At 38.3% G+C, this 13,720-nt stretch overlaps 2 protein-coding genes across 3 annotated transcripts; one reads left to right on the plus strand and one right to left on the minus strand.

Moving 5' to 3' along the window:
• Nucleotides 1-1,017: 1,017 nt before the first annotated feature.
• LOC148155277 (uncharacterized) lies at nucleotides 1,018-2,151 on the minus strand. The gene has a single exon (XM_088013432.1). It carries the CDS (start codon nucleotides 2,149-2,151, stop codon nucleotides 1,018-1,020), a length of 1,134 nt encoding a protein of 377 aa, XP_087869558.1.
• Nucleotides 2,152-5,715: 3,564 nt separating this feature from the next.
• LOC148155278 (E3 ubiquitin-protein ligase TRIM21-like) lies at nucleotides 5,716-10,874 on the plus strand. Of its 2 annotated transcripts, none has more exons than XM_088013165.1 (2): nucleotides 5,716-6,338; nucleotides 8,556-10,874. In XM_088013165.1, exons 1-2 carry the CDS (start codon nucleotides 6,329-6,331, stop codon nucleotides 10,187-10,189), a joined length of 1,644 nt encoding a protein of 547 aa, XP_087869291.1. In that variant the 5' UTR covers nucleotides 5,716-6,328; the 3' UTR covers nucleotides 10,190-10,874. The 2 variants fall into 2 exon arrangements, with proteins under 2 accessions (XP_087869291.1, XP_087869292.1); XM_088013166.1 differs by lacking the exon at nucleotides 5,716-6,338 and adding an exon at nucleotides 7,240-7,300.
• The last annotated feature ends 2,846 nt before the right edge of the window (nucleotides 10,875-13,720 follow it).

Below are 13,720 nucleotides of genomic sequence, written 5' to 3' on the forward strand. Positions count from 1 at the left end.
AGTTTTTAAAGGCCTCAGGAATCTTTTTCAGGTGTTTAGAGTTACTTTGTTGATTCAGATGATTATTTTTATTGCTCGTTCAGAGAACCTTTTCATAATATTCTAATTTTTTGAGACAGGGATTTTGGGTTTTCATGAGCTGTTTGCCAAAATCATCAAAATTAAAACAATAAAAGACCTGAAATATTTCAGTTGGTGTGCAATGAATCTAAAATATATGACAATTTAATTTTTATCATGACATTATGGAAAATAATGAACTTTATCACAATATTCTAATTTTATGACCAGCACCTGTATATCTATAGAGATATGTTTATAGATATATAGAACAATTTAGATATGGATATAAATATCTTGCCAAGAAAGATAGTTTTCCACATTTTTTCCAATTTTTATTGGTTAGACTTCTAAAATGCTCTTTTTGTTCCACTTTGTTTACATTTTTTCCCTAAATCTGCCTTTAATCAATAAATGTGGTTGTCTTATTTTCTGTTTAGAATTAGAAATACAAATCTTACAGTGGATGAACATGTTATTGAACGTGGGGGAAGCTGGAGCACCCGGAGTGAACCCACACCTACACGGGGAGACATTCCCACCGTGCAGTCCTGTCTTTTTAATATTAAAATGTCCAATTAATAACAGCAGCAGCTCTTTTTCCAGTTCCTGTAGTTTCTACAGAATTGGAAACTACAGGAACTGGAAAAAGAGTTGCTGACCTGTTACATCTTCAGGGTTTTCAATGGATTTTCCATCCATTGAAAAATCTTACAGTGGATGAACTTGAGTTCTGATGCTGTTGAACGTGGGGGAAGCCGGAGCACCCGGAGTGAACCCACACCTACACGGGGAGACATTCCCACCGTGCAGTCCTGTCTTTTTAATATTAAATATCCAATTTACAACAACAGCAGCTCTTTTTTCAATTCCCGCCAATTACCGAAAACACACGTGGCCCCACCCCCCTTTTAAATCTATTGTACTGAGACGTAAGTTGATCTGTGCTGTTTTGACTTAACGTCTGTCTTTGAATTGGCGCAGACATGTTGGAGTCAAAGCCTTTTTGATTCTCCTCCACAGCGAGATATTCTTCCTGGGGCGCTCTTCTTGTTTAGACACATTCTTCTGTTCAGCTGACTCTTCAGCTCCTTGAAGTTCTGATTCCTCAGGTGTTGTTTGGATTATGTCTTCCTTTAACGTGACCTTCATCTGTGGAGGAGATGTTCTTTGTTCCTCCGTTAGGCCATTCTCCCCTTCTGTGGACACTGCATGAACTTCACTTGTTACATCTTCTGAAGTTGTGCAAAGGTTTGTGACTATTTTTTCACAAACTGTCTGAGGGATCTCAAAATCAGTTTTTGGTGTCTCAATGTTTGTCTCATCCTGCTGGTCCCCATTTTGTTGTATTCCCATTTCGTCTTCAGTCGGCTGCTGTGGTTTGTCAATCACTGTTTTGTTTTCACAAATCTCAATTATGATGGTGGCTCTCTGATCCTTGACTATTTCCGGTATTGAAACTTCTTCTTCCATGTTTTCTCCAAAAACTTGATCATTATTGGTTGTTTCCCGTTCAGAGGCAGCTTTCAATGCTGCCTTTCTCTTCTTCTTCTTCTTAGAATTTTTTGATTGTTTCTTCATTTCATTAACTCCATTTTGTTGTCTTTCATAGATCATGTCCTCTTCCGAGATTTGCTGGGGACTGTAGATTGTTGTTTCAATCATATGAGTGTTTTTGACTGTGGCTGTCTGATCCCCACCTGTTTCTGGTACAGAAGCTTCTTTTTCACAGTTTTTTCCAGAAACGTTGTCCTTGTTGGGGTTTTCCAAATCAGATGCAGCTTTCATTGCAGCCTTTCTCTTGATCCTCCATTTAGCTTTCCTTGATGGCTTTTTGTTATTTTGCTCGTCCCCATTTGGTTGGTTTTCAGAGATGGTTTTTTCCTCCTCAGTGATCTGCTGTTCTTTAACGATCACCGTTCCTTTTGCATGAATCTCATTTTCGATGGTGCCTGTCTGATCCCCAACCGTTTCTGCTGCTGAAATGTTTTGTTCTTCACCGTTTGATTCAGAAAGCTTTTCTTTACTGATGGTTTCTAATTCAATCATTCGATGGACTGGAAACCGATAGCCGGTTTCCAGCACATCCATTTCTGTTTGAGTTGAAGTCGTCCGACTGATTGGTTTCACTTGACATTTGGTTTCCAGCACATCCATTTCTGTTTGAGTTGAAGTCGTCCGACTGACTGGTTTCACTTGACATTTGGTTTCCAGCACATCCATTTCTGTTTGAGTTGAAGTCGTCCGACTGACTGGTTTCACTTGACATTTGGTTTCCAGCACATCCATTTCTGTTTGAGTTGAAGTCGTCCGACTGACTGGTTTTAACTGGTAGCTCGTTTCCCGTATATCCCTCGCTATTTGTACTGAACCAGATCCATAATGGACGGTTTTCTGCCATGAGCGGTCTTGGGAATCTTCCTGAATTTGAACAGAAGTCTTGCTTTGGCTTCTCTCTGAGAGTCCTTTCCTCGTCAGCTCTTTCTGCTGTCTGAGTTTAGCACTCAGTTTACGGTTTATATCGAACAGCTCATCAAGTTGTCTCATTAAATATTTCTGTACTTTTATATATTCCAATTCAGAGGCTTTAAATTTGGCTTCACATGTACATTTTCCTTGACTTGTCTTTTCAGAGGAGTGGGGCAAATTTTGAATTTCTCTTAAACACTCTCCTTTAACATTTTCTGATGTTTGATTTTGTTCTTGTGCTGGCTTTGACACTTTTTGAGTTTCAATATTCTCAGCAATAAAACTTATATCCATGTGAGGTTCAGATTTGGGGAGCACTTTCCAAAATGACTTTTTTCTGCTGGGCAAAGCTGCCTGATGACTATTTTCAGTGAAAAATGTAAGATCTATAGAAGCGTCTGACTCTGGGAAAGATTTCCAAAGCAATGGCTTCTTGATGCGCTTAGTTTTTGAAATCTGTTTCTCCACTTTTTGATCCTCTCTCTGTTGTGGTTTGGAGATGGATTTCTTTTCAGTGACCAGCTGTTTTGTGGAAATTACAGGTTCCTCTTTGCAAATCTCCTTTAAGGAATCTTCCAGATTACCTTCTTCTTGAGGCAGAGAAATGTCTTGCTTATTAACGTTTTCACCACAAGACTTAAAGGACTTCTGTGCTATATTGATAGTTTCCTGCAGTCCAGAGATCGGTACTTTTTCGGTAACTGGTGAATCGTCTTCCGTTCCAGTACCTCCTTCAGCTGAAGTCCTTAGATCAGCAGGGGCATGTTTCTCCATCCAGACTTGAAACGGTATCTTTTTCTTTTTGTTGCGCCTTGTCTTTGGTGGCTGTTCGTCAGACTTAGAGAGCTGTTCCTTCTCTGCTGTATTGCTTGTCTCCTGCACTCTAGTGGTGGTCAGTGAAGAGTCCTGCTGTTCGATATTTTCATCAGGTATCTTTAGGTCCTTAGGAGCTTGCAACTCCAACCAGACTGCAAATGGGATCTTCTTCTTGTGCTTGGGTTGCTGGGGAATCTGTAATTCCCTTTCAATGTCCTCGAATGTAACCTCTTCTACTCCAGGCTGATCAGACTGCATTGTGGCTTTTGCTTGTTTCCGGTTCTACAATAAATCACTTGTCTAGAAACTCGGTAAAGATGTCACGTTAAGTTTCAAAAGAAATGTGCACCAAACAAGTTGAAAATCTAACTTTAAACTGCTAAGCAAATTCTCAATAGAAACTATCAACAACAGCTGCTAACAGGTTGTGATGAAAGTAGATCACTGTGCGGAGCTTTTATAATCGCTGGTGATGTCAGAATTCTGCCTTTGAAGTTATATTGTGATGTCACAGTTTCATTTGAAATTCAGAGCGGGCATGTCTTATGGATGTTTTACTAACACAACGGATGCGCGCGCAACCTGACTGTAGAAAGAGCCAGCGAGCTTTTAAACTGTCACTGGTTTCCATAGTTACAAACCATTACCTTGTTGTTTTGACGTTGGCTAGCATGTTGTAAGCGTAGCTAGCCTGGGCTACTATGACTGTTTAAAATTGAGTGATAAAATAAGACCACTACCAATTTGACATTAATGAACGGGATACTATACAGGTCCTGGTCATAAAATTAGAATATTGTGATAAAGTTCATTATTTTCCATAATGTCATGATAAAAATTAAATTGTCATATATTTTAGATTCATTGCACACCAACTGAAATATTTCAGGTCTTTTATTGTTTTAATTTTGATGATTTTGGCAAACAGCTCATGAAAACCCAAAATCCCTGTCTCAAAAAATTAGAATATTATGAAAAGGTTCTCTGAACGAGCAATAAAAATAATCATCTGAATCAACAAAGTAACTCTAAACACCTGAAAAAGATTCCTGAGGCCTTTAAAAACTCCCAGCCTGGTTCATTACTCAAAACCGCAATCATGGGTCAGACTGCTGACCTGACTGCTGTCCAGAAGGCCATCACTGACATCCTCAAGCAAGAGGGTGAGAAACGGAAAGAAATTTCTGAACGAATCAGCTGTTTGCAGAGTGTTATATCAAGGCACCTCAGTGGGAAGTCAGTAGGAAGGAAAAAGTGTGGCAGAAAACGCTGCACAACGAGAAGAGGTGACCGGACCCTGAGGAAGATTGTGGAGAAGGGCCGATTCCAGACCTTGGGGGAAGCAGTGGACTGAGTCTGGAGTAGAAACATCCAGAGCCACTGTGCACAGGCGTGTGCAGGAAATGGGCTACAGGTGCCGCATTCCCCAGGTCAAAGGTCAAGCCACTTTTGAACCAGAAACAGCGGCAGAAGCGCCTGACCTGGGCTACAGAGAAGCAGCACTTTGGACCACTGTTGTTCAGTGGTCCAAAGTACTTTTTTCGGATGAAAGCAAACTTTGCATGTCATTCGGAAATCAAAGTGCCAGACTCTGGAGGAAGACTGGGGAGAAGGAAATGCCAAAATGCCAGAAGTCCAGTGTCAAGTACCCACAGTCAGTGATGGTCTGGGTGCCATGTCAGCTGCTGGTGTTGGTCCACTGGGTTTTATCAAGGGCAGGATCAATGCAGCAGCTATCAGAAGATTTTGGAGCACTTCATGCTTCCATCTGCTGAAAAGTTTTATGGAGATGAAAATTTAATTTGGTCTGGAATCGGCCCTTCTCCACAATCTTCCTCAGGGTCCGGTCACCTCTTCTCGTTGTGCAGCGTTTTCTGCCACACTTTTTCCTTCCTACTGACTTCCCACTGAGGTGCCTTGATATAACACTCTGCAAACAGCCGATTCGTTCAGAAATTTCTTTCTGTTTCTCACCCTCTTGCTTGAGGATGTCAGTGATGGCCTTCTGGACAGCAGTCAGGTCAGCAGTCTGACCCATGATTGCGGTTTTGAGTAATGAACCAGGCTGGGAGTTTTTAAAGGCCTCAGGAATCTTTTTCAGGTGTTTAGAGTTACTTTGTTGATTCAGATGATTATTTTTATTGCTCGTTCAGAGAACCTTTTCATAATATTCTAATTTTTTGAGACAGGGATTTTGGGTTTTCATGAGCTGTTTGCCAAAATCATCAAAATTAAAACAATAAAAGACCTGAAATATTTCAGTTGGTGTGCAATGAATCTAAAATATATGACAATTTAATTTTTATCATGACATTATGGAAAATAATGAACTTTATCACAATATTCTAATTTTATGACCAGCACCTGTAAATGGCTAAGAGTTGTATGGTGGTTAGAATTTTATGCTCTTATTTTGAAGAATGGTATATTGTTATACGTGTGCATTGTGACATGCTGCACTTCCTTGGGTCTAGTTGTTTTAACGTTTTAATTTGAAGAACGTTTATGTATAACTTAGAGAGAAGTGCACTAAAATAACTTTTGGGTTTTTGTTTCTTTTTCAAAGCTGAGTTCACTGTTGTCGAAAAGAAAACTATCAACAGTTTATAAGAAAATGCGTAATTTTATTTCACTATGTTTTTTGTACCTTTTCTGTCTTTACCCTGGCTTTTTTTTTTTTTTTCAGTTCTCTTGCTGTAGTTTAGGTGCAGGATTCATCTATCAAGGAAATTGTTTTGTTAACTTTTCAACAAAAATCTTTTGTTTTATTATTATTGAAAATGGACTATAACCGTGTATCACTTTAAGAGCTCAGGAAGTCGTCTGAGTAATGTTTGCTGTGATTGGTTCAATCTAATTTCAAGCTGCCAATAGCCGTCGTTGCTGTAAGAGCACATGTTCAGTGTTAGATGAACAGAAAGTTGACGAAGTAATCGTTGGAGACCGTTCAGAGCTCTTTGTTCAAGAGACTGGGGGCGTGCAAATGAATAAATGTAAGTTTTGTTAGTATTTAAACAGGATTTGTATATATGTGCAACTTAAATGCATATATATGACAATTTAAAGACTTAAGATTATGATATGTGGTTTATTTGTGGTCTCTTGCTGCCATCTGCTGGACAAACCAGAGGATTTTGTGAGGAAAGATCTACGGTTCTTCTATATATTTGTTGAACCACAGCGACGCCCAGTGGCCACACCATAACACACCGAATATTTTATGGCTCTTACAATACAAATCAACGTAAAAATTTTTTATAAATTGAACAAATAGAGGAAAAAGACTGACAAACCAGGTACATTATGCAGGACATTTCTGTTGAGTTTGTACCTGTGTCCAGCAGCAGACTTAAATTATTTGGACAAGACATTGCTGTGATTTATTCAAAATGAAGTTATGCTGTAAAGATGACATGAGAACAGAACATGCATTCTTAAAAATCCTGAATTAAAAAATATATATCTGAAGGGTTCTGTGGTTATATTAGGTTATGCATTAACTTGAACTTTTTTGTGAATTGCTTGTGGTAATCTCTTAAATCTTGATTTATTTGTATAGCACATTTCAGCAACAAAGCAGTTCAAAGTGCTATACCTGATGAAACACAAACATAAAACCTCATAAAAACAACACTTACCATCTTAGAAACTAGTAATAGACATTACATTTTGTCGAATGCCATCATCAAAATCATTAACACCAACTAAGAATATCGATCTCCATTAAGTTGAAGATAATATTCTGTCGGATCATGTTTTTAATGTAATGCAATAACCATGAGAGCTAAAAATAAACCATTAAAGTACAGGAGGAGCAAAAGTTGAAGGGCAAGTTTAAGAGTAACCTTTCTGAAATGACTGAGTGACGACAAAACAGTCACTCTGTCATTTTAGTCGTCAAGAAGAATAAGTTTCAAGTTAATCTCTTCTTTGTTAAAAACTCACTTTAAAACTGGTAAGTACAACTAACATTATTCACTGTTTTGGAACAACCAGCATCAACACAAAGGTTTGTTGTCTTACTTTTAGACTAAAACTAGAGGTCTTCCAATCAGGATTGTACTTTAAATTCATCTGACTAATTTGACTGTCAGTAGGCTTCTTCTACATGCATTAAATCAGTTAAGAAAGCAACTGTGATATTCTGTCAATGTCTCACCTGAAACATGTAAAGCTTTATCATTACACCGTACATACAGTCTTTAATAAACTCTGCTCTTTTGTTTTGATGCTCAGCAGTTATGCTAACTTTAGCATATTGGCTATTGCATTTTTTTCTCCAGAAGCAGAAACTGCTCTAACAATGTAAGATTTAACTGATGAATGTTTTAGCTGCTATCAACAAACTTATGGCTCACAAACTATGATACAGATTCATCTAAACTAATAGTTCAAAACATGTTTTGCATCTCTTTGACAGTAAGTCTGAAATTCCTAGGCCAACACCTGCTAACAGGAGTTTAGTTTCATCAGGGTCTCCTGACACCTATTGTTTCAAAATACTGTGATCATGAAGTTACTTCCATTAATATTTCCCTTACCTGTAGTAGACAGATGTCACATCATTAGCTAATAGGAAGTTAAATGATTAATCTGAGTATTTAATGGCTAAGTCTTAAAATATGTGTTTCTTTTAGCTGACTTTCAGATAACTCAAGCTAAAAACATTTATATGAGTGGGATTAATCTCTCTTAGTAGAAATAAAAAATCTACAATTTCATAATGGATGCTGTTGTATTTAGTGCTGCTTTGTTTAGCTGGACAGTGTCTGTGTTTCTACGTAAAGTCATGTGGATTGAGCCTGTTTGTATCAACCCTCCATGTCTACTGTGACTCATCAGTACCCTTCAGCTCCATGTAGAGTGAGAAAATATTTGGATTTTATGTTAGTTGTAAATGTTCAAAGTCTTAAAGGTGTTTGACAATTAGTCACGCAAACTCCATATTAGCTGACAGGTGTAATTTTAGTGTACATCTAGTTAGCTTGTTTAGCATTCAACACCTTGACGGATGGATGTATCTGATTGTCGAACAAACTGAAGGCGGTATGACTTCTTTCTACCACATTTAATAAAATAATCACCCTCCACAGAACCTTAAATCAATAAAACCAAATCAACTGTTTAAGTGTAATAAAACTGAATTTCAGGCTATATACAGTAGATCTTTACTAATCTTTAATTTTTTTTTTTTTTTTTACACACTGCAGACATGTTCGCTGGCCAAACCTCTCAACTTATGGATCAGTTTCAGTGCTCCATCTGTCTGGATGTGTTCATCCATCCAGTCAGCACACCATGTGGACACAACTTTTGCAAACAATGTATCGACAGACATTGGGACAGTAGCATTCTGTTCAACTGCCCGGTGTGCAAGGAGCATTTTCCCACCAGACCTCGACTGAGCATCAACACCTTTATCCAGAATCTGATTGCTCAGATCAGCAGATCTGAGCAACAAGCTATACAGCCAGGAGACGTTCCCTGCGATGTCTGCACTGAAACCAAGCTAAAGGCGGCGAAGTCCTGCCTTGTGTGCTTGGCTTCTTACTGTGAGACTCATTGGGAGCCCTATTTGACGGCATCACGTCTGAAAAGGCATCAGCTCATGGAACCTGTGGAGGACTTGGAAGAAAGGATATGCGCACAGCACAGTAAACTGCTGGAGCTCTTCTGTCTGATGGACAACACATGCATCTGTTCTCTCTGCTCAATTTTAGACCACAAGTCTCATGAGTTCATTCCTCTAGGTGAGGAATGTGACAAAAAGAAAGCGGAGCTGGGGAAGACGGAAGCTGAAATTCAGCATTTGATCCAGACTAAGCAAGAGAAGATTCAGGAAATTGAAAAGTCTGTGAGGATAAGTAAGGAGGCAGCAGACAGAGAGAAAGCAGAAGGTGTTCGGATTTTCACTGCCCTCAAGAGGTCTGTTGAAAAAGGCCTTGAAAAGCTCGTAACGGAAATTGAAGACAAACAGAACTCTGCAGAGAAGCTGGCTGAAGTTGTGATCAAGGATCTGAAACGGCAAATCTCTGATCTGATGCAGAGGAGCTCTGAGGTAAAGCAGCTCTTGTGCTATGAGGACCACCTCCAGTTTATTCAAAGGTTCTCCTCCCTAAACTTTGCACCACCCACTAGAGAGTGGGAGCATGCCGACGTCAAACCGCTATCATATGACAGGACTGTTGTGAACGCGGTGGCACAGGGCACTCTTAGGACGAAGATGATTACGTTTCAGTTGAAGTGGGTCCAACAGTACGCTGTGGACGTGACTCTTGATCCGGACACAGCACATCCTAGACTCACCCTGTCAAATGATGGAAAACGAGAGAGTCACGGTTATTTGAAGAAGAATCTTCCGGACAACCCAGATAGATTCTCTTACTGTGTTTGCATTTTAGGAAAGCAGAGTTTCTCTTCAGGTAGATTTTACTTTGAGGTTCGGGTTAAAGGAAAAACTGACTGGGACTTTGGAGTGGCCCGGGAGTCGGTCAACAGGAAGGGAGATCTAATAGCTTGTCCTCAACATGGCTACTACACAATAAGTTTGAGAAATGGAAATGAGTATACAGCTGGTAGTGTACCTTCTGTCCGTCTCTGTCCTCAGCCTGGTCCAGAGAGGGTTGCGGTGTTTGTGGATTACGATCAGGGTCTGGTCTCCTTTTATAATGTAGAGCCTAGAGTCCTCATCTACTCCTTTACTGGATGTTGCTTTACAGAGAAACTCTATCCTTTCTTCAGTCCCTGTAAGAATGACGGTGGTAAAAATTCTGGACCTCTGGTCATCTGTCCTGTCAATCCTACAACTGTTGATTTTTTAGATTTTGGAGATAATGTTCCATGAATAATGAAACTATTTCTGAATAGCTTCAGTGTATGTTCTCCATTTCTGGTGACAGATCCTTATTTCACCTTTCTTCCAGGTTGAAAGTCTGGGTGTCATCCTCATGATTTATGTATCATACATCCATACCTGCCTCTCTACTGGCATTCTGATCCATTCTTTAGTCACAACCCTCCCTTTGTTTTGGTTTACCTGACAAATCCTCCCACAGATTGCAACTGGTCCTAAAACTCTGCTGCCCACATTATTTCCAGAACCCTCTCCATCATCTTATCCCTGTCCCGTAGGAAATCTATTTGTAAGTTATGTATGATTTATATCATATATCATTATGCATATAGCATTGCCAGTCTGTATCATTGGATCTAGTTCCTTCAGCTTTGAACAGGCATATTCATCTCAGCCTTGGGTTTGAAAAGACCTCTATGTTGTACTCTGTAGTTGTTTCTGTAATATTTTGACCATTGTGTTTGACCACGGCGATTTATTTTCCTGTCTTCCATAAACTGACCTTGAGTGTCCTTTCTGTTGAGTTGCTTGTATTAGATACAGTCTAACCTGTTATAATTTTTTTAAATCTTTGTAAAAGAGGAAAATTATTTATAGATCTTTATGACACATTCAAAACCCGTGTATGACAAAAGGAAAGAGTTTGATTTCTTTTAATAAAGGAAAATATTCAGGATTGATGTGTCTCTATGTAACACTTGTAGATGTGCATCTGTCTGATTTCCTTTACGCCTCTTTACTTTAGTTACAAAAAATACCTGCCAGTCAGATAATCTTGCTTACTGTAACTGGTTGGATTTTATCTGCCCAGAATGCCTTGATCTCATTGATAGCATTGCTTCAAATGGACAACTTAGTTAGCCAATAATATTTTGCTTTACTTACTACTTCAGTGCAGTCTAGCTAGCAGACGACAATACTTGTTTGTCATCAGTTATTTGTCTCCTATGTTCACATGAATTTCCAGTTTTTTTCTCGGATGGATGGGGTTTCCTACTTCCCTTTGTTCCTCCACAGCAGATTCCACACAAAAGATCTGAAAGGATGTAATTATAGTTCAAAATTAACATATGAATAAAATAAGTCATCAAAATCTTTAAAAAAATAAAGAAAAACTGTTAACAAAGACTAAAATATTAAGAGTGTAGGATGACTTAACTCTGGTTTGTATTGCATGGTTGTAATGGTTTTGACAAAGAAATATATGTTATTATGAGGATAATTTTATAACAACAAAATGATACTGCTATGAGAGATTTCTAAATGTGGTTTAAAGGTAATTACAATTTCAAACTCTAAACACTAGGTGTCACCAGAGGGCCTTGATCTTACTAACGTTACAGGTAAAATGTTAGTAAGTTAAATATAAGTTACATTTTAATGCATGTGAAAAAATTGGAATATTGTGGAAAAAATAGACTTTTTGTCACTCATTTCTGAAAGTAAAACTCATATATTACGTAGATTCATTCCACACAGAGTAAATATTTTAAATCTTTTTTTGTGCAATTTTAATGATTATGGGTTACAAATAAATAAAACCTCAATTCAGTGTCTCCAAAAGTTATACTATGAGATAGGGTCAATAAAAGTGAACATTTTTCATTAATTGATCTTTTAAACACAAATGTCACTTTATTTCTATGCACTCAATACCTGGTCGGGCCTCTTTTTGCACAAACTGCTACAGTGGTATCACACTCATTTTCATTTTGGGATTCATCAAGATCATGAATGCCGTCAAAGTTCTATTAAAGAACCATAAATAGGTTTCATAAGCCATGAGGTAAAAATAATGGGATTTATCCTAAGGGGGTTGTCAGTTTTTACAGTGTACCAGTGACCTCTTCCTGGTTGTAAAGTCACCGAGCTCCACCATCTTCATCTTTAGTTTGTGTAAATTCTTACTCTTAGTAAATGTGTTCATCAGACAGAATATCATAAACATATCAGAGGATCCTGGTACGATGAATGATGAGAACTCTCCCACAATAGCTGTGAAGATAAACAGAATAATAAATATAACACTGAACTTTAGTGTAGCAGTAATGTGCTGTTGAACTGTCCGATGCTCTCATGTTCTGAATCGATACATTGATCATCAGTCATCATACATCCTATTGGTTTCATTTTGTGATTTTTACATGCAGTGAAATTATCTTAGTCTAACTTTCAAAATATAGATGGTCAGAGATTCTATCACATGGTTTTTCAAATGTTTTAGTGTTATTATATTTGAATATACATTTGAATGTGTCATATTTTTTGAAACATCTTGAAGGTTAATTATATTACTACTTATGTTCCAGAAACCACTGTGTTGATGTGGTAATGGAACATAGGACATGAAAAAATGAGGGGTTCTAATGGACCTACGGAAATTTCGCGCATGCATACAACGCTAGAGGGCAAAAAGACTAACCTTTTACATGTCATCCATAGCCGCGTCAACTCAGTGAAACTTAGAAATGTAGGTATTAATTTCGTACTATGATCTACACAGCAAAGTGATTTGTATTCGGCAAGCTACGCAGACTCGTTGCCATAGCAACTGACAACAATACCACTTCATGCTTTAGGATTTAACACCAAAAAACATTCAAGAATTTATTTTGCACACAGAACAGAACATTTAGTCTGTTGTTGTAGTAGGTTTTAGGCTTAATGTTTAATTAATAAATAATTGCTGTGGTAGATTAGCTACCGCTTCTACTTAACTGAATTATTTAGACATACAAACTGCCCACAAAACGCACATTTCATTAAAAAAACATCTTAATGCTGTCTTACCTTTATGTATCCGCTAATTCTGCACAAAAATATCCGTTCATCCAAAGCCAAGTCTATCCTCGGCATGTCTTTTCTACTCCGTCTGAGAATCATCAAACTGTCTCGAAGCAAAACTTTCAGCTCTGGTGTTGGTCTTCCTTTAGTTATTATCTCCTGCTTCAATTGAAAATCCACTTTAGAAAACTGTTTAAGTGTAGAAATGTAGTCTTTCATGTTTACTGCGGAAAAGAGGAGAAAACAAATATATCGCTGTACTTTACTTATTTACTGTGTGGCTAGCTCCATGGCTAGCTCACTGTGTCTTACTCTACAGTTGTGCAGTCACAATATCTGGGATCATGAGCGCCCCCTGACATGAGGCAAGAGAACTGCCTGCCTCGAGTCTGTTCTCTGCCTTTTCTGATCGCTCCTCCGCACACAAAACACGATACAAACACAGTTGGTGACAAAAAAAAAAAAAACCACTGTACAATATAAGCGAAATTATGGAAAATCAGTCCATATATTAAATGTTTTTTAGCCATCTTATTGCTGGTGTACAGACAGGAGGAACATGCTCCCATAGAATTGCAGACAGCAGAGTTAGCCAGAGGTTGCGCAATCCAAGGTGAGGCTCAGCTCGCTGCTGCCTCACCGGCTTCGCTTCTGAGCATTTGAATGGGAAAATGCGAAAATCCAGCGATTTTGAAGACAAAAATAATCAGAATTGGTTAAGCTAAGTAAAAAATAGAT

Source organism: Poecilia mexicana, unplaced genomic scaffold, assembly GCF_051168715.1.
Source record: "Poecilia mexicana isolate PSO_F unplaced genomic scaffold, ASM5116871v1 scaffold_15, whole genome shotgun sequence".
NCBI lineage: Eukaryota > Metazoa > Chordata > Actinopteri > Cyprinodontiformes > Poeciliidae > Poecilia > Poecilia mexicana.